At 44.6% G+C, this 24,443-nt stretch overlaps 1 protein-coding gene across 2 annotated transcripts in view; it reads right to left on the reverse strand.

Annotated features, from left to right (window-relative positions):
* CEP250 (centrosomal protein 250) overlaps positions 1-24,443 on the reverse strand; it is a 49,657-nt gene that overhangs the window by 19,675 nt on the left and 5,539 nt on the right. The window contains exons 7-20 of one of the 2 annotated variants that reach the window (XM_008055478.2): positions 24,100-24,196; positions 21,673-21,774; positions 20,993-21,151; positions 20,254-20,432; positions 19,767-19,949; positions 18,240-18,384; positions 17,286-17,432; positions 16,119-16,349; positions 15,146-15,339; positions 14,794-14,921; positions 14,417-14,586; positions 2,959-3,126; positions 2,412-2,546; positions 304-447 (exon numbers count right to left, since the gene is read on the reverse strand). In XM_008055478.2, the coding sequence (XP_008053669.1) occupies positions 304-447; positions 2,412-2,546; positions 2,959-3,126; positions 14,417-14,586; positions 14,794-14,921; positions 15,146-15,339; positions 16,119-16,349; positions 17,286-17,432; positions 18,240-18,384; positions 19,767-19,949; positions 20,254-20,432; positions 20,993-21,151; positions 21,673-21,774; positions 24,100-24,196 (2,182 nt within the window). Of the gene's footprint in view, positions 1-303; positions 448-2,411; positions 2,547-2,958; positions 3,127-14,416; positions 14,587-14,793; positions 14,922-15,145; positions 15,340-16,118; positions 16,353-17,285; positions 17,433-18,239; positions 18,385-19,766; positions 19,950-20,253; positions 20,433-20,992; positions 21,152-21,672; positions 21,775-24,099; positions 24,197-24,443 lie in introns of both variants that reach the window. The other variant, XM_021711105.1, reaches the window with a different exon arrangement.

Consider the following 24,443-nt stretch of genomic DNA (forward strand, 5'->3'; position numbering starts at 1 on the left):
AATATATATATATATATATATATATATTGGATATATGGTGACGATAGAGAGAACAATTGAAACTGCCCAAGAAAATCTAAGCTCTGTGACCATTACCACTAAAGAGATTCCTATCCCAGAGCTCTGAGTGGCACATGCTCAACTCTGGACACCCTCTGATTTTCCACTCAGCACTGTGGCCTACTTGTCTACTCTCCCAAGCCCAAACCACAGGGCTCAGGTTGCCCCTGTCCTGCAGGAGAGTGGGTGAGCCTGACTGTGCTAGGGAAGGACTATGGGACTGGGTAGAGCAGAGGAGGGGACCTGCTTCTGTAGATCTATCTTTTCCTGCAGCAGGGTGCTGCCCTCTTCATGAAGTGTGGCAAGGTCATCTCTGTGCTGCTGGGCTGCCTCCTCCAGCTCCCGCTGAGCCTCCTGGAGCCGGGTCTGCAGCATCCCAGTGGTTTCCTGAAGAGAGAGAAGACACCAGTGACTAGAAGGAAGGTTCCGTTGGGGTCTTGGACTTAAAATCTGTGTTGTATAAATATTGGTTTTTTTTGTTGGGTAGGCAAAAGCTAAGGCAGAAGCCAGCAGTCCAAGTTGCTTCCACTTCAACTCCTCACCTATCCCCTCTCCTCCCTACAACGTGTACTGGCTCACCCAGGTTTCTTGGTCAGGGTTCATGAGTTGGTAATAGTCCCTTACCCAGACCACTGTAACGGCCTGCTGACCGTACCCTTACTTCCATTTGATGCCACCATCCCCTACAAACACACAACACTATTCTCCACTCAGCAGCTAAAGTGCTTTAAAATGCATACATATATATGTATAGGTACACATATAAATCATATCCTATTTCTGCTTTCTAAACACCATTCAACAGTTTCCCATTGCCCTTAGAACAAAATCCAAGCTCCTATTATGGCTGACAAAGTTTTCTTGCCTACCACTCCACTCAGTCCTGGATTTATCAAGTTGGAGCCACACTGCCTCCTTTCTGTCCTTGACTTGCCCTAAGACCTTTTCTATCTGTTCCAGGGCCCTTATGACTGCTATTCCTCTGCCTAAAATGTTCTTCAAATGGCTGGCTTCTTTTCTTTTTCAAAAATTTTATTTATTTATTTATTTTGAGTTGGAGTCTCACTTTGTTACCCAGGCTGGCGGGCAGTGGCGTGCTCCTGGCCACCGCAGCCTTGACCTCCTGGGCTCAGGCGATCCTTCCACCTTAGCCTTCCAAGTAGCTGGAACTATAGGCACATACCATCATGCCTGGCTAATTTTTTTTTCTTTATTGTTTAGATGAGGACTCGCCAAGTTGCCTAGGCTAGTCTCTAACCCAAAGACTCAGGCAATCCTCTCGCCTCAGCCTCCCAAAGTGCTGGGATTATCGGCATAAGCAACTGGGCCTGGCCTTTTTTTTTTTTAATGGTTTTACGGAGATATTATTCACATACCATCCTATTCACCCACTTAAAGTATACAATTCATTCAGCATATTTACAGAGTTGTACAACTATCACCAGAGTCGATTTTAGCACATTTTCATCAACCCCAAAATAAATCCCATGCCCATTCTCAGTCACTCCCCATTCCCTACCCTACTCCCACCACAAATCTGTTGTCTTTCTAAAATGCCTATTCTGGATTTTTTTTTCCTTCCTTCCTCCCTCCCTCCCTCCCTTTTTGAGTCAGACTCTTACTCTTCCAGGCTGGAGTGCAGTGTCATGATCATGGCTCACCGCTGCCTAAGCCTCCTGGGGTTTCCTCCTGCCTCAACCCCTTGATGAGCAGCTGGGACTACAGGTATGTGCCACCATGCCCAGCTAATTTTTTTGTTTTTATAGAGATGAGGTCTTGCTATGTTGCCCAAGATGGGCTGGTCTCAAACTCCTGAGCTCAAGCAATCCTCCTGCCTCAGCCTCCCAAAGTGCTGAGATTACAGGTGTGAGCCACCATGCCCAGCCAGGATTTTCATATCAATGGAATCACATACCACATAACATGTGGCCTCTGTTGACTGGCTTCTTTCACTTAGCATAATGTTTTCAAGGTTGACCTATGCTGTGTTGATCTTTTTAACCTTCGAGTCTCATTTCAAATGCCACTTTCTCAGTGAGGTCTTCCCCAATGATCATGTCCAGAAGGTGACCTCCTTTGAATCACTCAATTATACCACCCTCTTTCTTTCTTTTACAACTGTTATTACAAACAGTAATAATTTCATTTGTCTGTTCATTTTTCATCTGTCTCTACCACAAGATTGTTAAGTCTCTTGAGGACAAGGACTATGTCTGCTGTGTTGACTGTTGTGCCAACCTTCTTATACTTGTCATGTGTTAGCACCTAGCACAGGGCCAGAGAACTATTCATAGTTAGGTGGGTAAATGAATGCTCCTTTTTCTTCACCCCCTTAGGACCACCCTACGTACCTGTTCCTTCAACTTCTGGACCTTCATGTCTTGCCTCAGCTGTTCCAGTTGTTGACTGGCATCGGCCAACTCCTTCTGGGTCTGCAGCAGTGTCTCCAGGAGGGATACTCTCTCCTTCTCTGTTTCCAGCTGCATCTGTGGAGGGGTAGGAAGTTCAAGGGCTTGTTAGCTAAGGGTTATCATTCTCACCCACAAGGCCACAAGTACATCACAGCTGCTCTATGGCTCTTCCAGAAAATGAGGTGGGGGGCTGAGAGCACAGGAAGGTCTGAGCCCACTGATTTAGAACCAGGAAGTGCAAAGATGCCCACATTCTGCAACTGACAGGATGTGGTAAATGTCAGTCCTCCTTCAGGAAGTACAACATACTGCCAGTCCTGCAGCATTACAATGGTACGGATCACCTTGCACACTAGTAGCAAGGAGGGTAGCTACATTCTCTTCTGGAAGCCCCTCTGCAGCACCATTCTTGGGAGCGAAAAAGGAGTGATCAAAGGTAAGGGGATCACAGGTTGTATAAGTAGCTCCAATCCTCCCAGCTTTCAACCTGGCATAGGGCGCTCTCGGCCTGGGTCCGTTCTTCTTCTCTTTGTGCCCGGATGGCCTCAGTTTCTGTCTGCTGCTCCCTCAGCCTCACTTCCAGCTCCGTTTTTTCCTTCTCTAGGCTCTCCAGAGCCTTAGCCAGCTCCTGCTGGTGCCAGGAGTGCTCTTTCTCCTGGTCACATGAAGGAAATGTTAGAACCAAATAGGAGAGGAGAGGGGGCAGAAGGAGAACTGCATTGGAATAAGAAGTCTCTCTACTACTCACTAACTGTGTGACCTTGGGACCTGTCTAAGGCTTTTCCCTCATCTGTAAAGTGAGGCTAATAATTCCTGCCTTATCTATCTTACTAAATTTTATGCAAACCAAGTGAGTTTTTTTTTTTAAATGATAGTGTGATACATGTAAAAGTACCTTCCAAAGTGCAATTGTGTCATGACACCTCAGTTGGACCAAAAAAAAATAAGTGCAACTGTTCCTCACATATGCTACAAATATCTGGGTTTTTATATTTATTTTAATTTTTCAGAGATGGGGTCTTCTTATGTTGCCCAGGCAGGACTGGAACTCCTGAGTCCAAGTGATCCTCCCACCTCAGACTCCTGAGTAGCTGATACTACAGGAGTGTACCCAGCTCAACTTGTTATTTTTAAAGCAGTTACATCATGGTTGACAGTGATAACAATGAACTGGGGTGACCAACTCTGGCTCTCTGCTGCATATTCTCTTCTAAGGGTTGCAGAGTTAGCTGCCCCCAAATCAGGCCTGGCCCAGTAAAGATGTTTCCCTACATTACACAAGAGCATTAGGAAAGGGTTCCTGGTTCTCCCAAAGGGCCACAGCAACAAAAGCCTTTCCCAAGCTCTCCAACTACTTCAGGACTCTCTGTTAGGTTCTTGGGCTACTGGTGAAGAGCTTGAGCTGGGCTGCCTGGGTGACAACTTTTAATCTGTCACTACTAGTGTGACCTCAGCTAATTTCTAAACATCTCTGTGCTCAGTTTCTTCATCTATCAAAATGGGGATAACAAACAGTGTCGTTCTCCTTGGATTGCTTTGAGGATTGAGATAAGTCATGTAAATAACTTTAAACATGCTTAGCACACAGAAAGAAGTTAGTATACAATAGCTAGCATCATCATCATCACATTAGTAGTTCCCTGCATCTTTCTTTTAAAATGTCTGTAGTTGGCCAGGTGTGGTGGCTAACATCTGTAATCCTAGCACTTTGGGATGCTGAGGCGAGAGTACTGCTTGAGCCCAGGAGTTCAAGACCAGCCTGGGCAACATAGCAAGACCCCATCTCTACAAAAATAAAAAAGTGGCCGGGCTCAGTGGCTCAGCCTGTAATCCCAGCACTTTGGGAGGCCGAGGTGAGTGGACTGCCTGAGTCCATGGGTTCGAGACCAGCCCAGGTAACTTGGCAAAACCTCGTCTCTACAATAAACCAAAAATTAGCTAGGCGTGGTAGTGCTTGCCTGTAGTTCCGGCTACTTGGAAGGCTGAGGTGGAATTATTGCCAGAGTCCAGCAGAGCCCGTGAGCCTGCCACTGTACTCCAGTCTGGGTGACAGAGTGAGACTCCAACTTAAAAAAATAAATAAGTAAAAATTAAAAAAAATAAAAATAAAAAGTAACCAGGCATGGTGATGTGCACCTGTAGTCCCAATTACTTGGGAGGCTGAGGAAGTGGGAGGATCACCTGAGCTGAGGAGGCCAAGGTTATTGTGAGCCATGATCGTGCCACTGCACTCCAGGCTAGGTGACAGAGACCCTCTCTCTAAAAAACAAAAGTATTGTTATCTATGCATCTAACAGGAAAGCCCACAGTGTTTCAGCCCTTTCATCTTGAGTAGCTTACACACAATGGCCTTCTGGCAGGTCCTTAGGCACACTAGACACTTTCATACCTTAAAGCCTTTACTCAGCTGGGCTCAGTGGCTCAGCCTGTAATCCTGCGCCTTTGGGAGGCTGAGGTGAGTAGACTGCCTGAGCCCACGGGTTTGAAAACAGCCTGGGCAACTAGGCGAGACTTCATCTCTGCAATAAGTCAAAAATCAGCCGAGCGTGGTAGCGCGAGCCTGTAATTCCGGCTACTCGGAAGGCTGAGGCGGAAGGATCGCCGGAGCCCAGCGGGTCGAGGCTGCGGTGGCCGGGAGCGGCCACGGCACTCCACTCCGGGCGACAGAGTGAGACTCCCACTCAAAAAAGAAAAAAAAAGCCTTTACTCACGCTTTCCTTCTACCTAGAAAGCTCTTCCCTACCCTCACTCTGTCATTCATCACGCCTCAACTGACACTTCCCTGGAGAGGCCTTCCTAGGGTACACAATCTAAAGCGGTCCCCCTGCTATTCCTTCTTATAATACCCAGTTCTTTTTCTTCATAGAACTGCCATAGTCATTTACTCATTTAAATATTAACATATTTAATGTTTAATACCTGTCTTCCTCCCAAGACTTTAAGTTCCATAAAGAGAATCACATCTAGTTTGTTTTCTTTTTTTTTGAGCCGAAGTCTCACTTTGTTACCCAGGCTACAGTGCAGTGGCATGATCACGGCTCACTAAAGCCTCAAGCTCCTGGACTCAGGCAGTCTTTCTGTCTCAGCCGCCTGTGTAGCTGGGTCTACAGGCATGCAATACCATACCCGGATAACTTTTTTATTTTTTGTAGAGCCGAGGTCTTGCTATGTTGCATAGGCTGCTCTTGAACTCCTGGGCTCAAGCAGTTCTCCCACCTCGGTCTCCCAAAATGCTGAGATTCCACTGCATCTGGTCTCTAGTTTGCTTTCTACATTTTCTTAATGTCTAGCATCATGCCACACAATAAGTACTCAGTCACCATTGATTGACTCAATGAGTAACTAAAAACATTTCAGCTACTGGACTGTTAGCCTAAGAACAGCAATGTACAATGCCACAGCTATAGGACAATCATGAGTAACACATCTTACCCTCTGGTTCAAAAAGTCAACTGTAAAATATGAGAAAGAAGAATTTAAATAGTAGCAAGCATTAAAAAAAAAAGCTGACTTATTTGCTCTATATGAGCTAGAAGTGTGCTATGGCTACCAGAAGAGCTAATTCTGTGGTGTCCAGGAAGTAACAGTCCAGCACTGCTATAAACCATGAATGGAATACTCTGTCCATTTCAAAGTGACACCTTCACACTGGGTTACAAGTAAACTGACATACCTAGAGGAAAGTCACTATGTTGGCAAAGCATTTTAAGCAAATCTAAGGCTGACTTGTTTCAGGTAACAGATTTTGGACCAAAATGAATTTTCTAATAACTAGATCTATCTAAAATAAACAGGTAGCTGGGCATGGTGGTTCACGCCTGTCATCCCAGCACTTTGGGAGGTGGAGGCAAGAGGATCACCTGAGCTCAGGAGTTTGCAACCAGCCTGGACAACATGGAGAGACCTTGTGTCTACAATAAGTCAAAAAATAGCCGGGCTCAGTGGCTCAGCCTGTAATCCCGTGCCTTTGGGAGGCTGAGGTGAGTGGACTGCCTGAGCCCGCGGGTTTGAGACCCGCCTGGGCAGCGAGACTTCATCTCTACAATAAATCAAAAAATCAGCCGGGCGTGGTAGCGCATGCCTGTTAATTCCGGCTACTTGGAAGGCTGAGGCGGAAGGATCGCCGGAGCCCAGCAGGCGAGGCTGTGGTGGCCGGGAGCGGCCACTGCACTCCAGTCTGGGCAACTGAGTGAGACTCCAACTCAAAAATAATAAGAAGAAGAAGAAGTCAAAAAATTAGCCAGGCGTGATGGTGCACGCCTGTAGTTCCAGCAACTAGGAAGGCTGAGGTGGAAAGATCGCCTGCACCCAGCAAGTCAAGGCTGCGGTGGCTCTGAGTATGCCACTGCACTCCAGACTGGGTGACAGAGATTCCAATTCAAAAAAAAAGGAGTTTGGGTTCTTGATCCTTATTCTACCCTTATTGGCCATACAACCCTTAGTGATGTCTCTATGCATTTATTCACATTTATATATGAAGAAAACATTTAGCATGATGCTAGGCATAAACAAGCACTTAATAAATATACACTATCATTACTCTTTAAGGAGATACAGGCATTGGATAGAAGAATGAAGAATATAACTTTTAAGAGTTTTTCCAATTGCTAGGATTCCAGGAGAAGGCAGTCACTGTTTAAACTAACAGACTGTCAAGAGTTATAAGACAGCAACCAACCCTTTTAATCAGTAGGGAGATAATAAAGTCAATCAACTGGAAGTCAGGAGGATTAGCTGTATGAGAGAAAAGAAAAAGAGGAAAGAGACACTCCTGTGACCCAGTTATGGGCCATGACAGTCAATCCTCTCAAGAAACTAAAGCCATGTAGGTAGCTGGCTTATCATTCCCAAGTTTATTAGCATCTTTTAGTTGTGGGACTTTCTTTTTTTTTTGGTTGTTTGTTTTTTTTGTTTTTTTGAGTGGGAGTCTCACTCTGTCGCCCAGACTGGAGTGCAGTGGCTGCTCCCGGCCACCACAGCCTCGACCTGCTGGGCTCCGGCGATCCTTCCACCTCAGCCTTCCAAGTAGCTGGAACTACAGGTGTGCGCTACCACGCCCAGCTCGTTTTTTGATTTATTGTAGAGATGAGATCTCACCAAATTGCCCAGGTGGGTCTCGTACCCGCGGGCTCAGGCCATCCACTCACCTCAGCCTCCCAAAGGCGTGGGATTATAGGCTGAGCCACCAAGCCCGGTCAGTTGTAGGACTTTCAGTAGATGGTATGCTTGATTCCTGCTAGGGAAATACCTTCTGGACACTGCTCATTCAACAAATATTTTCAAGCTCCTACTCTAATCTAGGCACTTCATTCTAAAAACAAGCAAACTTCGTTTACCATCTTGTCAACAAGTCTGCCTTGTGAAAGCACAAATCAAGCTGGGCTCAGTGGCTCAGCCTGTAATCCCGCGCCTTTGGGAGGCTGAGGTGAGTGAATTGCCTGAGCCTGCGGGTTTGGGACCTGCCTGGGCAGCGAGACCTCATCTCTATAATAAATCAAAAAATCAGCTGGGCGTGGTAGCACATGCCTGTAATTCCGGCTACTTGGAAGGCTAAGGCGGAAGGATCGCCGGAGCTCAGTAGGTAGAGGCTGCGGTGGCCGGAGCAGCCACTGCACTCCAGTCTGGGCGACAGAGTGAGACTCCAACTCAAAAAAAAGAAAAGAAAAAAAGCACAAATCAATTTCTATTTCCAAATATCTGATAAATAAGACCTCTGAATTCTCCAGCTGCAAAATAGCAAAAAATTCTGGATAACATATTAAATACATATTTTAATGTATCACTGAACCAGCAGGGAAATAATGAAAATTCCATAGGAGTCAAAACCAAAATGAGACTTGTGATGTAAAGAGATAAATGAGCACAAAACTGGCTTTCCACTGGAGGCAGTTTCTGTACCAAGTAACCTTCATTTTATGACCATGTGGGGAAAACAAGAAACAAAGGGTAAAGAGTCTGATAGGAGATTCTTACATAAATCTGTACCTCTAGAGGACTACACTAGGGGTCAACAATAAGTCACATAAGGCAAATCTGACTTATCACCTGCTGCTGTATGGTCTGAGTGGTGAGCTGAGTGGTTTTTACATTTTTAATGACTGAAAAAGAAGCTAAAAGAAGAATAATGCTTTGTGACATGTAAAAATTATATGGAATTCCAATTTCAGTATCCATACATAAAGCTTTATTTGACTAGTGAGGCTGAGCATTTTTTCATGTATCTGTTGGCTGTTTGTATGTCTTCTTTTGAGAAATGTCTATTCATATCTTTTGCCCACTTTGTAATGGGGCTGTTTCTTTTTTTCTTTTCAGCACGTTTGAGTTCCTTGTAGATCCTTGATGTTATGCCTTTGTCAGACATGGAGTTGGCAAGTATTTTTTTTTCCCAGTCTGTGGGCTGTCTCCCTGCTCTCTTGATGGTTTCTTTGGCTTTGCAGAAGTTTGTCAGTTTAATGAGGTCCCACTTGTCTATCTTATCTCTTATGGCCTGGGCACTTTGAGTTTTGATCAGGAATTGGTTGCCAGTTCCAACTTCCATAAGAGTGTCTCCTGCGCTTTCTAAGGTTCTTACAGTTTGAGGTTTTACATTTAGGTCTGTGATCCATTTAGAGTTAATTTTTGTGTATGGGGATAGGTAGGGGTAGGGGTCCTGTTTCAATCTTCTGCATGTAGCCAGCCAGTTTTCCCAGCACCATTTACTGAATAGATTCTCCTCTCCCCAGTAATGGGTGGTGGAGGCTGCAAATTAAAATTACACTGAGATATCACCTAACTCTAGTCAGAATGGTCATCATCAATAACTCAAAAAATAGCAGATGCTGGAGAGGATGTGGCAAAAAGGGAACACTTACACACTGTTGGTGGGAATGTAAACTAGTACAGCCTCTGTGGAAATCAGTGTGGCAATTCTTAAAAGTTCTAAAAATCGACCTTCCATATGACCCTGCCAATCCCCCTACTGAGAATGTACCCGGAAGAACTCAAATCACTCTATAAAAAAGATACCTGCACACATATGTTTATCGCAACATTGTTCACAATAGCAAGAACATGGAACTAACAAAAGAGGACTGGATAAAAAAAATGTGGTACCTATACACAATGGACTATCACACAGTCATAAAGAAGAACAAAATCATGAACTTCGCAGCAACCTGGATGGAATTAGAGTTTATAATACTGAGTGATCTCTTACAGAAACAAAGAGCTGAGTATCACATGTTCTCACTCATAAGTGGACCTTGAACAACTACCATATTACTGTTGGAAAGGGATTGAAAGTAGCGGGAAACTGTGGGTAGGGAGGTTGGGGGCGGATAGCTGGGATTGACAGTAGTCGATATCTGCCTGGGGTAGGGGGGCACACCTCATCAACAAGGATAACTGCACATTGAATATCTGTACACCTCACCCTGAATTGTATTCCACAATTTTAAAATAAAAATTAAAAGAGGGAAAAAAAGTTTTATTTGAACACAGTCATGTTCATTTGTTTACATACTGTCTATGGCTGCCTTTATACTACAAAAGTAGAGTTAAGTAACTAACAGAGACTGTACAGTCTATAGAGTCTAGTATTGGGGGGGCACCCAAAAAACTAGAATTATCTTTGAGGGGTAGGTCGGAATTTGTTCTTTTGGATCAAATGGCCCAACAAAGTTTTTTTGTTGTTTTTTTTTGAGTTGAAGTCTCACTCTTTTGCCTAGGTTGGAGTGCAGTGGCATGCTCATGGCCACTCAGCCTTGACCTGCTGGGCTCAGGTGATCCTTCTGCCTCATCCTTCCAAGTAGCTGGAACTACAGGCACACACCACCATGCCCAGCAACCTTTTTTGATTTATTGTAGAGATGAGGTCTTACCAAGTTGCCCAGGCTGCTCTCGAACCAATGGGCTCAGGTAATCCTTTCACCTCAGCCTCCCAAAGTGCTGGGATCATAGGCGTGAGGCACCATGCCCAGCACAACCAAAGTTTTTATCTGAAAGTTTGAGAAGGCTGAGTCATGATTTGTGGAAGAAATGCCCTGAGTTGTGGCAAACAGGATGACTGGTTCTTCTATTACGACAATTCACCTGCCCACACCACACTGAACATTCAGCAGTTTTTGACCAAAAATGGCGTGACACCATGCCCCAACCTCCCTATTCACCTGATCTCACCTGAGAGCATTGTTTTTTCTGTTTCCCCATGAAAAAAATCCTTAAAGGGAAACATCTTGCTGCTGTGGAAGAGGTGAAATAAAAAGGACTAAAAGGCATCAAAATTGACGAATTCAAGTACTGTTCTAAGCAGCGGAAAAAAGCATCTCGACAGATGTATTGCATCAAACAGAGAGTACTTTGAAGGTGACTGAGGCTTAAATATGTAAGAATAAGTACACAAGTTTTAATAAACAGATTCTGCTTTTTTGTCCCCCTGCAGATGTAACTCTTTGCAAAAAAGGCTGGGTATGGTGACTCATGCCTGTAGTCCTCAGCTTACTTAGGAGGCTGAGGTTGAAGGATCCCTTTAGCCAAGGAGCCCGGGAGTTTGAGATTAGCCTGGGCAACATAGCAACATCACAACTAAAAACAAACAACAAAAAAAAGTACGTATCCCCGGGCTATAAAGACCTAAGTAAAAGGGAAAACTTGAGACAGAAAGATAAGAGAAAAGGGAGAAAGGAAGAAAAGAGGGGAAAAAGAGAAAGGGGGGAGCAAGAGACAAAACAAAAAACTCTACAGAAGGAAGCATCAAATAATTGTGCATCATTCATACGAGTAGGAAAAATAAATATATCCAAATAATTCATTGCCATGAACTGGGCTTTATGTGGGTTCATAGCTGACTGTGAACTTCAAACATAAAATTTATTTTAAGGTAGTCCTGGAATGTTAGTCCTCTGGCTTCCTTACAGTAGCAAAAGCAAATCCTCTAAGGGAAAACTTTCAAAAAACATGAGCTCATAGTCAAGAATGATAGAACCCATATGGAAACAAGGCCGTGAGTAAGAGCCAATGGAAACAGCAAATTACAGAATAAGGCCCCAAAAGATTTTTTTTTTTTGAGTCGGAGTCTCACTCCATAGCCCAGGCTGGAGTGCAGTGGCATGTTCATGGACCTGCTGGGCTCCAGTGATCCTTCCACCTCAAGCTTCCAAGTAGCTGGAACTATAGGCACGTGCTACCACGCCTGGCTTATTTTTTGATTTATTGTAGAGATGAGGTCTTGTCAAGTTGTCCAGGCTGGTCTCGAACCTGTGGGCTTAGGCAATCCACTCATTTTGGCCTCCCAAATTGCTGGGATTACAGGCTGAGCCACCAAACTCGGCCTCAAAAGATTTTAGTTATTGAAATCACTAGACGGTATACAAGTGGGTTTCACATGTTTATGAGTAAAGGAGGGGGCTGAAAATATAAATTAGGGAAAAAAGACTTAAAAATGACCAAGAAGGCTCAGTGATAGGTCATGCCTGTAACTCCAACACTTTGAGAGGCCGAGGTGGAAAGATCACTTGAGCCCAGGAGTTTGAGATCAGCCTGGGCAACATAGTGAGGCGTTGTCTCTACAAAATATAAAAAATTAGCCAGTGTGGTGGCACATGCCTATAGTCCCAGCTACTCGGGACACTGATGCAGGAGAATAGCTTGAGCCCAAAAGTTGGAGACTGAGGTGAGCTATGATTGTGCCACTGTACTCCTGCTGGGCAAGAGAGTCAATCCTTGACTCAAAAATAAAAATAAAAAACGACCAAGAAGATACCAAAAAAAAAAAAAAAAAAACTGACTAGAATGTCTAGAAATAAGAAATGTAGTAAGTGAAATTTATTACTTGGTGAATAGTCCGAACATCAGATTAGACATAAGTGAAAGGGAAATCAACAACTAGAAGGGAGATCTGAAAAAGTCATCCAGAACACAGTATAGAAAGAGAAAGGTAGACATGTAAAATGTAAGAGAGAGAATATGCTTGGAGGACAGAATAAGGAGGTCTGACATATAACTAATCCGAGTTCAGAAAGAGAAGTAGGAAAGAGACAATATGATCATTTTCCAGAATTGCTGTTTCAACATGAAATCAGACTCAGGAAATCCAAGAAGTTCCAACAGAAAAGAAATACACACTTAAACTCAAGAAACTGCAGAAAATAAGCTAGAAGCTGCAACTTATCAAAAACCAACAATGTTGAGGAAAAAATGTCATCCTAGAATCTTTTACCTCTATTTGTTACCTGGTGAAGCTACCTATCAAGAATAAAAGGGTGGGTTCAATTCTAGTTAGAAGGGAAGAAAAAGTAAAAAAGAAAATAAAAAAGAATAAAAGTCAAATAGAAACATTTTCAGACAATTAACTACCAACAGACCCTCGCCAATGGAAATCTCACTTGAGGCAGAAGGAAAATAAATGTCAATAGGAGTTTGATGTACAAGAATAGTGAGCAAAAATGTATAAATTCACCCTTGTATCTAAACAAATATTGATGTACAGAACAATAAAAATGCAAAATTTGTGGTGTTAAACTAGTTAGAGCTGAATAGTTAGAGCTGAACACACTGAACAAAGTAGCTTATCAGTCACAGAGGAGTAAATACAGGTAAAATGTCCTAAGGCCCTTGTGTCAAGTAGGAAGAGGGCTAAAATACTGATTAACTTGAGATTTTATTAAGTATGTATCCTTATTTTCACTTATTTTTTATTTTTTGAGTTGGAGTCTCACTCTGTTGCCCAGGCTAGAGTGCAGTGGCACGCTCACGGCCACCACTGCCTCGACCTGCTGGACTCAGGTGATTCTTCCACCTCTGCCTTCCAAGTAGCTGGAACTACAGGTACGAGCCACCACACTCAGCTAATTCTTTGATTTATTGTAGAGATAAGGTCTTGCCAAGTTGCCCAGTCTGGTCTCAAACCTGTGTTCTCTGGCAATCCTCTCAATTTGGCCTCCCATGTGCTGGGATTATAGGCGTGAGCCACTGCGCCTGGCCTTAAGTATGCATTTTTAAATATTAAAGGTTAGCACTAGAAGAATTTTTTTTGAGTTGGAGTCTCACTATGTCGCCCAGACTGGAGTGCAGTGGCCGCTCCTGGCCACCGCAGCCTCGACCTGCTGGAATCCGGTGATCCTTCCGCCTCAGCCTTCCGCGTAGCCGGAATTACAGGCATGCGCTACCACGCCTGGCTGATTTTTTTGATTTACTGTAGAGATGAGGTCTCGCTGCCCAGGCGGGTCTCGAACCTGTGGGCTCAGGCAATCCACTCACCTCAGCCTCCCAAAGGCGCGGGATTACGGGCTGAGCCACCGAGCCCGGCTAGAATTTTTAAAAATATAGTAAATATCATCCAAAGTTGTACAGAAGAAAAAAGGAAAGAATACAACTTACTCAATTCAACCTAATTCTCTAGAATTTAAGAAAGGCAATTTTCCCTTCCCCCCCCAAAGAGATAAACAGCTAGAAATAAATCCAAACACATCTAGAATCACAATAAAAGCAAATGGACTAAATTATATAAATAAAAACAAAAGAAATACAATTGTAAATTGGACAAGAATGCATCCAAGGTATTTCTTGGCCCCATTTATACCCTGAGGTCATTTTAATAATCCTAAATTCCAGGGTTCACTCTGAATTCTCTATATATACCAACATAACAACAATAATAATGGCTAACACAAAAACAGAGCTCACTATATGCCAGGAACAACTCTTAGTGTTTTTCATACATTAACTTATTTAATAGCTAGAAGCTGGGTTTTACACTTTGGTGTTAAATTTCACTCTTTTTTTTTTTTGAGACAGCAGGATTCATTGAGAGAACAGAAAAGCTCCCACAGTGGGAGAGGACCCAAGAAGGTTGCCCCAAATTTCACTCTTATAAGCAGCAATTTCTAGATCAAGCGTTAGAAGGTAGCTCACTCATGGAAGGGAGGCCATGTCGGCCTCTTCTATCCCCAGCCACATCCACTACCTACCCATTTTTCCTGGAGCCGGTTCACCTCTTCCTGGTGTACCATTTTCTGCTGCTCCAGGGTAGTCTGCCCCTCTTGCTCAGCCCGGGCCAGCTGTCTGGCTGCTCTATGCCGCTCCTGCTCTGCCTGGCTCCGTTCAGTGTCCAGTTCCAGCTTCAGGCACCTCACTTCCCCTAACAGGCCAGGGACACGATCAGACTTCTGGGTCTCTTCTCAGCTCCTTTTACTAATAATATTCTCCATCTCCCCCCATTTCATTAGCAACTTTCATCTCATGGCACTGAGCCTGGCTGAAAAAAGACTTCTATAGCCTCCCACTGTTTTCCAGCTTGCAACATCCCCATGCAAAGGAGTGTACCACATCCCAGGTGGGTTCTCACCTTGGATTACTTCCTTGGCTTGAGTGACAGTTTGAATCTGGACCTCCAGCTGCGCCTTAGTGACCTCAATCACAGAATTTTGTTGCTGGGCCTCAAACAGATTGTTCTCCAGTAACTCCTTAGCTGAGCTGTGAGGTTCGGGAATCAGAAAGAGTTCCTACCCAGCAAGCCCCCTACCCTTCCTCAAGAGGAGCTGGGTTCTAAATACTAGCTACAGGGAGAGAAGTTAGGGAACAATTATAAATTCAGAACTCATTTAGAACCCACATACTTAGGGCTGGGAGCTTATCCTGACCACTTCTTGCTTTGCAGAGCTCTCTCTGTGCTTAGCTGAACAGAGTCTGGGCCCTACCTCAGGTCCTGTAGCTGCACAGTGAGGTCCTGCCGGTCCCGCTCCACAGCCAGCAGCCGTACCTCTAGAGCTGCCCTCTCTCGTACTAGGGCCTCCTTCTCCTGGATCGCCCTGGAAAGCACTTCTTCTTGTCTTTTTCCTTCCTGATGCAGCTGCTCCAGCTGAGCTGTGGCTGCCTCCTGCTGGTGATATGACTGAAGAGAAGAAATTGATGAGATACAAGGCAGGGGCAGGATTCCCCCTGGGGCTGCTACATGCAGGTTAGGGCCATTGGCACTTCATAGATTCTGGACCCAGCACTGTGAGCCCAGAGCATTGCTTATTCAATACTGAGTGGCATTTTTCTATTTCTCTGATCAACACATAGAGTCCCTAGCCCAGGAAGAAAGCTCTCCTATGAGCAAGACCCTAGGCTAAGTACACCAGAATATCTGCCCCTAAGGAGCTTTCAGTTTTGAGAAGACATACATAATAACGAAAGAAAGTGATTAGTGTCCTGAGAAAGGGGCTCTGAGAAGGAAGAATATGTATAATTATTAGGGCAATGAGAGAGAGATTTGGTAGAGGACAAAGATGACCTTTGAGCCAGGTCATTCATTGGTTCAGGAAAAAAATTTACTCAGCCTGTTATGTTTTAGGCATTGTACTGAAAGCTGAAGGAATAAAGACACAGCTTTGCCTTCAGGGAGCTTTTAATTAATTAATATTTTTATTTTTATTTTTTATTTTAAAGATGTGGAGTATAATTCAGGATTAGGTATACAAGTGGTCATTGTACAGGTAAAGTTTGGGCCTCCTTTTGGTTGGATTTTTTTTTTTAATTGGAAGATATACTGCAAACTAGTAACACTGGTCATTTCTAGGAAGTAAGGCCTTTTCACTTTCCACATCATTTCTGTAGTGTTTTAATTTTTTACAATAAGCATGTATTACATCTTAACATTATGGTGTTGTGTCAGTTTTGTCTTCTCACCTCATTTAGTTTATCTTGAATTTCTTCCTTCTCTTCTTGGATGCCTCTGAGATCTGCCTGCAGCTCAGCCCTAGTCTCCTCTGCTTTCTGCAGCTGAGCTTCCAGGTGGGTTTTCTTTTCCCACAGGGCTTCCCTGCTCCTCTCTGCTTCTGCCAGGTCCACCTGCAAAGCGTTTCTCGCCTGCTCTGCTGCCTCCATTCTGCTGCACACAGACTGGTTCTCCTGCTCTAACTACTGGCCAGAAAAGACAGGAGGTACAGGGCATTAAAGACAAATATTACAGTTTAAAGATCAAGTGCTGAGACAGCAGTTAGACATTAAACTATTCTCCAAAGATGAACACAGGAGTGTTATAAAAGAGAAAGGAAGCTGGGCTCGGTGACTCAGTCTGTAATCCTGTGCCTTTGGGAGGCTGAGGTGAGTGGATTGCCTGAGCCCGCGGGTTCGAGACCCGCCTAGGCAACTTGGCGAGACCTCATCTCTACAATAAACAAAAAAAAAAAAAATTAGCCGGGCGTGGTAGCGCGCGCCTGTAGTTCCAGCTACTTGGAAGGCTGAGGCGGAAGGACTGCCGGAGCCCAGCGGGTCGAGGCTGCGGTGGCCGGGAGCGGCCACTGCACTCCAGTCTGGGCGACAGAGTGAGACTCCAACTCAAAAAAAAAAAAAGAGAGAAAGGAAATCCATTCACTTAACCTCTTGTCTATATTCTAGGTACTAGATGTGGTGGATGCTGGGGATGGAGATACAAAAAAGGCAAAATCTTGCCCTCAAAGAATTCAGAATAATGGAACACAGAACATTTCTGGGCTCAAGGGAACAGGGGTTGTAAGGAGGTTCCCTTGCTAAAATTATAGGCTAGATTTGTAACCCATAGAGAAGATTCTTTAGGACTCAGGCTCCTCAGCAGATCATTTTCTGCTGGTTGCTATTATCTCACCTTGTCTTCCTTCCAGGGACCCAGGTCCCTTTCCAGCCCTGGTGATTCACCATAAAGCCCAAAGGCAGTTCTGCTATTGATGTGGGAAGGGAATGTTTCTAATGGCTAAGCCCAAACCTCACAGTATTTGATCTCTTTTGCACATTTCAGAACTACATCTGGGGGCTGATCTGTGTTGTCCTCAGTCAGGGTCCAGCCCTTTCCTGGGGACCAGAGAAATCTTTGCTCACCTGGAGAAGCTGCTGGTTCAGCCCAACTTTATCTAAGACTAAAGCCTCATTTAAGGCACTGAGCTTGACAGCTGCAGCCCGAAGATCAGCTACTTCTGCCTTCAGGCTGTTTTCAGAACTTGACAGCTCTGCAATGGACTGTTCTGCCTAAAAATGAAGAGGGTTAAAGAGTTTCCTGTTCCCAGTCTTCCTGCAACAGCAAACAGTTCACATTCCTAACACCTGCTTCTCCTTTTGTACAGAGATCAGTTAACGTTTCATTCTCTCCTTTACAGTTTTCCTTTCATTCATTCATTCACTGAGGAGTAAGACAAGAGCTCACAGTATAGAGGTACAGATGTAAGAATGTATAAACAACTAAAATTGTAATGACACCATAGAAAATGTAAGCACAAAGTGCTTTGGGAAGTCAAAGAAGGCATTAATACAGTTTGGAAGAGTCAAAAATGCTTGGTAGAGGAGTTGACAACTAAGCTGGGTATTTAGAGATATTGGTTTGTGGTTAAAGGGGAAGGAAATAAGGAAAAGGGAACAGTAGACACAAAGCATTAGAGTCAAGAAAGAACATGGTACAATTGAGAATGCAATTGATGCTATGTAGCAGGAACAAAGGATACAAGGAGTTAGGACCAGGTTCTAGAGTGGAAGGGGAGGCTAGAAACAGTTGCAGGCAGATGATAAGGAGCTTTGAATGAGGCACCACAGAGCCAGAAAGCCACTGAATGGTTTTAAGAGACTAACATAACCAGATTTAAACTTCAGAAGAGTCATTCTAATTCTAATATAGAGGGTATATAGAAGGGAGAGAACCCAAAGCAGGCTAGTGATTGAGGACAGAAATATGAGGGGTCAGGCTTGAAGGATGAAGAATGAGGCTGGCTGTATGGTCCTTTCCTGGAAAAACACACCTCTCTAAGCCGCCCACCCAGTAAGTGAGGAGAGGAGGCCACGCACCCTGGCCAGCGCTGCGGTCACTTCCGTTTGCTCTTGCCTCAGTAACTCCCCTTCCAGGCGACTTGATTCCAGGGCTTCCCGAAGAGTGATCAGTTCATTGAGTGATTCTGACTGTTTGGCTTCCAGGCCCACCAGCGTCTCCTGACTAAGATGGGAAGGACAGGGGTCTAGAGGAAGTCTTAGGGATTGGTCACAACCCAAAAGGTAACAGGAACATAATGACCTTTGCTAGGCAAAAGAGTGAAGAAGGTCTCTAAAAACTGGTAATGAAAGACTGCTAAGATACATCAGGTAAAAAAAAAGCAAAGTGTAGAACAATACATATATACACAATGTTTTATGCAAGAAAATGGGGGGAAGAAAGAGTATGTGCTTATATTTGCATGAAGTAGCACTGGCAAGATAAACAAGAAATCAATTAAAATGGTTATCTTGGGGGGAAGGGAAATGGGATGGAGAAAGCACAAATGGGAGTGAGATTTCCCAATGTCTATCTTTTTAAACAGTTTTGACTTTTGAAACCAAACTGTGTTATCAAGTCAGATACATTAAATTTTAAAACATATATTTATCTGTGAATTGTCTGCCTTCCCCCTTAGTCATGACCCTCATGGTAGTCCTTCAAGCTTCCACTACTCATGCCTTCTAGGTGCAAGGATGTAGGGCACAAGCGAGGAGGGGAATACACCAAAGATAAAAAATGATACATCCCTGCTCCCTATTATTCAAGACCTACTGAATGCCAGGCTCTGTGTTAGCATTTTCCAAAACATTGCTCCAATCTTCCCAAGCCTTCAAGGTAAATATTATCATCTCCATTTTACAAATAATCTGTCCAGGTGGCAGAGCCATGATTCAAGCCAAGTTTCTACCCAGTTCTTTGCTTTTTCTATGACATCATATGGAGGAATTTACAGATTACCTGGGTCCATTTACTCTGTATTTCCCTTTCTTGACCGACTAGCTCATTTCCCATCACATTCCTGTGGGAGTCTCACCCCAGCCAGCCTTTGCTGAGCATGCCATGAGCCTCCCTGCCTCCTTTTCTTTTTGAATCTGTTCCTTTAGCTGTTCTCCTGCTCTCTAGCAATCGGAATATGATAAAGCTCAGCTCAAAGTCTCTCCCTTCTCCATAAAGCTTTCCTTGCTCCTCAACAATTAACTGTCACTCCTGTGTTCCCAAAGGACCTTGCTTGAAGTTCTGTTTATTTCACAATTAATCTGGCCTCATGTAACAGTTAGTTGTGTGTCTGTCTTCTTCATTAGACTGCAAGCTCCTTTAGATCAGGGCTCATGTCATATTCATTTCTGCATCCCCTACAGTGCCTTATCTTGTATGAGTGCTTAACAAAGTCTGGATGAAGTTTCTGTATTCGTCTTTCTGCAAAGAAAAAAGCAGTAAGGTAATCTGAACCCACTGCATGCTAACTTCCGTGCACTCCACTTTCTAAGGGAGGGGACTGGGTGGAGAGGGTGTGGAACTGAAGAAGGGCCAGGCCCCAGCAGGAGGAGACTGGTCATACTTACAGGCGCTCTCTTTCACGGACAGCCAGGTGCAGCTCCTCCTGCTGCTCCTCCTTCTCCCCCTGAACAGAGTCGCCATGTAGCTGAAGTTCCATGTTTGCCCTGCGCAGGCGCCATGCTTCCTGCTCCAGTACCTCCAGCTGCTGCTGCAGCTCTTCCCTGGCCTTCTGCAGGAGCTCTCGCTCCCTGGAAGAAAATGATCAGAGAGGAGCAGAGACCAGGGGATCTAAAGTCCTTTCTGGTCGCAGATATCACAGGGTCAACATTTCATCTATCCTTTTGGGTGGGAAACTGTTTTTTAAATAATCACAAAGACCCAAAATCCAAAAGCTTGTTCTGCAGAAATACACAGAACACAAAGCAGCCCTGAGCAGTCATGGGTCTCAGGGACAGCAGCATCAGTCAACCAAAAGCATGAAGAGAGTGGGTAGATGGCTGGATGAGGACTAAGACCGGGTGAAAGGGTGGGATGAATAGCCTGTTTGCTCACTTGCTGAGAGAGTCCACCTCTCCCTGGAGGTCCACAGTCTGCCCCGCCAGAGTGTCCCGCTCCCCAGTGAGCTTTTGCAGCCGCTGTCTCAAGGCTTTGCCCTCTTCCTCCCACTGATCGTGCTGTTTTTGCAATATGCTCACAGCCTCTTGGCAGCCTGAAAGCTGCTGCCTTAGGTCCTACAGAGAGAGAAAAACAGAAACCAGATGAAGAGCAAGAGGGCAAGGACAGAGGGGGAACGTCAGAAGCCGAGAGTGGGGCTGGTCGAGAGAGCCAGGGACTAGTGCCACAAGGGTGAGCAGAGATAGAGATGTGACCACTCAAGAAGACCGAAGATCATGGGTCACTGGGCCTTTATGGCTCCAGAATCTTGGAGTTCATCATCTCCAAATGTACTGTGGCACGAGGGGATGGTCAGTGTGCCTGGGACCCTCAGAGTTGGGGAACACTTACCCATACTGTCCCAGGGCTTTCGTTCCCAACATTTGCATAGTTCTGTGCAAACACTGCATGCAAAATGAAGTGTGCCACTGGCATGGAGAATGTGCCTGTCACCCACAAGCACAACTGGGCAGACACAGGGAGATTTGAATGCGCACTTTGGGATGTTGACAAAACACCTCATGACTAGTCAGCAAAGTGAAATGGGCAGTCCAGGCTAGGGAGGTACCAGAAGTACAAAGCAGTTTAGAAACACACCCCTGTGTCTGAGAAGGAATGCTTCTCAGGGGGTTCTCACCTTTACAGCCTGGCGTCTCTGAGTTAGCACTGAATGCACCAGGGTAACAGCCTTGTCCAGATCCTGGGAATCAAACTGGGAGAAGCCACTAGAGTCCAGTTCCAAAGAGCTCTCATGACCAGAGCCTTGGGCAACATTGCCCCCTTCTTCCATCATGGCCTGAAACACAACACAGCAGGGTCACCACTCTACTGACCAAGACCTAGAGTCCATGTGGAGGATTTATACTATAGCCTGGGCAAACCTGATGCTTTCTTTCTCAGATCTTCTCTCTGGCACGTGGGAGAAGCATACCTGAGAGCAAAAAAGGCCAGTGCCTTCAATTCTCCACCTTTGGTCACCCAATTCTAGGACTAGCAACTCTAGAGCACTCTGAGCTAAATGAAGAAATGAAAGAAGCAGCAGCAGTTGAGGCAGTTTAAGACCAGAATCCAGTCTTTGTCCTAAGAACCACAGCTGGCAACAGAAAAGGGCCTATCCCACCAGGCAGTGCTAAGACATGAATGCTTAGCTAGCTTGGGGTTCCAGTCTTCAAATATATTCAGAGAATTCATCCCCACAAGACCCTAGGCCCAAATACCTCAGAGATGGAAAAACCAGGCAAGACTGAGAGGCCATGAAAGCCTGGAGAAAGGAGTGAATCAGAACCTGGTTACCATAAGCAGGAGGCTTACCATTACCTGAGTTATATCCTTGATCACCTGCTGTAATGACAACTTCTTCTCCTGGGCATTCCTACTGAGAGACGCCTCATGTTCCATTACTTCTACATGATTTGCCTCCTGAACAGGGAACAAAATAGAGTCTCAGAGCCAAATTCTCAAAAGAGAATTTATTATTCCAAGCCCCAAATCAACTAAAGCCTTTTCCGATCTATCCTGTCAGCCCTACTTTTTCCCTGATCACACATGAATGCTAACTGTTATCCAAAGAGTCTGAAAGCAATGTGACATGGTGACTAAAAGTTTAGATTAAGTAAATTATGAGTTCCAAATTAGACTTCCTAGATCAGAATTCTTGCTCTCTCACTGACTACTTGGTGACCCTTAAATAACTGCTTCTTCGAGCTTCCTTTTCTTTAAAATAGAAATAATTTATAGCAACTACTTGTTTTAAGGCTTAATGAAAAAAATCCATGTAAATTACCGTACATTGTACCCAGCACAAGGCAAATTTCAATAAATGTGACTGCTATTAGATAAGAAGGCTGTTGTCTCTGACCCATAAATCAACTCTTGAGACTGAAGGCTAAAGTAGAGAAGCCTCTAGCCCCAAAGCTAGACATAATCTTGAAGACTCAAGATTTCTTCTCTTCTTTCCCATTATTTTTGTGTTAGGGAAGGCCTGAAGACATAGACCTTCAGCTATTTGTAAATTGAGAAGTTTTGCATTAAAACATCAATTCCTGGCCGGGCTTGGTGGCTCAGCCTATAATCCCAGCACTTTGGGAGGCCGAGGCGAGTGAACTGCCTGAGCCCACGGGTTCGAGACCCACCCGGGCCACTTGGTGAGACCTCATTTCTACAATAAATCAAAAACTAGCTGGGCATGGTAGTCGTGCCTGTAGTTCCGGCTACTTGGAAGGCTGAGGCAGAAGAATTGCTAGGGCTTAGCAGGTCGAGGCTGCGGTGGCCGGGAGTGTGCCACTGCACTCCAGTCTGGGCGACAGAGTGAGAATCCAATTCAATAAATAAATAAATACATACATACATAAAATCAATTCTTGGCTTCTCTTAAAAAGTTAACAAACGGGCCACACCTAACCCTCATTCCTACAAGGCAACAACTGACTGAAGTTGAATGGTGGATGCCTCCTTTAGATGAGGTATTATTCTTCAGGGTCCTACAGTTCTTAGGTTTCCTTAATACTGAGCTCAACTGTCCCTAGCAGTACTGAAAACCAAATATGACAGCACTAGAAAACCAGAATTCTTACAACGGAACCCACTCCGCTCATTTACATTATCTGGGCCCTATGGATATCTTAATTGGCAAATTTCTGACAAAAAGGAATAAAAAAGGCACAAACAAGTCAGGTTTCCAGTTGATCCCAGCTTGGATAAGAAGTCTAGGAGTGTACACATGGAGAGGAATTCAGAAGCAGCCTAAAATCAGAGATCTGAAAAGTCATACAGATGATGGGAAATATGGAATCAAGCCAGAGAGTCTCATATCCAATCTTAGAGAATTCCTTTGATGATATTCTTCCTCACGCCTTCACAAGACAGAGTGCTCACCTACTGAATAGCTCTAATGTGTGCTAAAACCTATAGTTGTACAGTGGCATGGAGGAAGAATAAGTGTGCCTGAACCCTTGGAGTGGCAAACTTCTAGCCATTAACATTGGTTTTGTCCTGGAAAACATTAAACAAGTCAGCTCTTTTCCCTAGTGTCAGTCCTTCAGATATGTGAAGGCAGCCATCATGTCTTCGTGGGCAGACAACAGGTCAACAGGGAGCCAGAAAGCTTCATTTGCTCAGCCTTTCTTCTCCATGTTAAACATTGCCATACTCCTCAGTTGTTTCCCATATGACTAGGTTTTGAATCTCTCCACATATCTTCCTGGCAACTCACCAATTTGCCAGTGTGCCTCTTATGTGCCACCTCTCTCTGACAAGGGCACACTGCATACATATGTCATTGTAATTTCTCCAGGAATACATAGGGATAGTAGACAGTTAATAATATTTATTGAATGAATAGGTTAATTAATTTTTAACTGGTATCCTGCACTCTCTGTCCATAAAACACAAGGAAACTATAAGTCAAGCTGGGCATGGTGGTTCACACTTGCAATCCCAGGCACTTTGGGAGGCAGAGGTGAGAGATTGCCTGAGCCCAGGGGTTCGAGACTAGTCTGGACAACTTAGTGAGAACTTGTCTCTATAATTAAAAAAAATATAGCTGGGTGTGGTGGTGTGCGCCTGTAGTTCCAGCTCCTTGGAAGGCTGAGGTGGAAGGATTGCCTGAGCCCAGGAGGTCGAGGCTGTGGTGGCCATGAGTGTGCCACTGCACTCCAGCCTGGGCAACAGAGTGAGACTCGCACTCAAAAAAAAAAAAATGATTAGCCCACTCCCAACTCCTTTCCAGAACAAAGGATCATGTACCAGGATCTCCACTGTCTCTCTCAGAGCCTTTACCATCTTTTCATAATCTTCATTTTGCTTCTGAGACTGGGTCAGTAGAGCAGAGAGCTCGGTTACTCTAAAGAGAAGAGCATAGCATTGTCACCTGAACAGCTCATGGATCTAGACAGAGCTACTATGAAGCACACCCCATCCCCAACAGACACTCCCAACTGCAGCCTCCCCAGAATTTCGTGGCACCCTCAGCCCCTCCATACTCCCTGAATATCACATGATGCTATAGCCTTGAACTAGGGGGAGAGGAGCAGGGGAAGCAAAAAACCACTCAGACACATGCAGGGATTTACCACATCTCAAGGCCGGAA

Source organism: Carlito syrichta, unplaced genomic scaffold (assembly GCF_000164805.1).
Source record: "Carlito syrichta isolate Samal-C Ts95f unplaced genomic scaffold, Tarsius_syrichta-2.0.1 Scaffold301864, whole genome shotgun sequence".
Classification (NCBI taxonomy): Eukaryota; Metazoa; Chordata; class Mammalia; order Primates; family Tarsiidae; genus Carlito; species Carlito syrichta.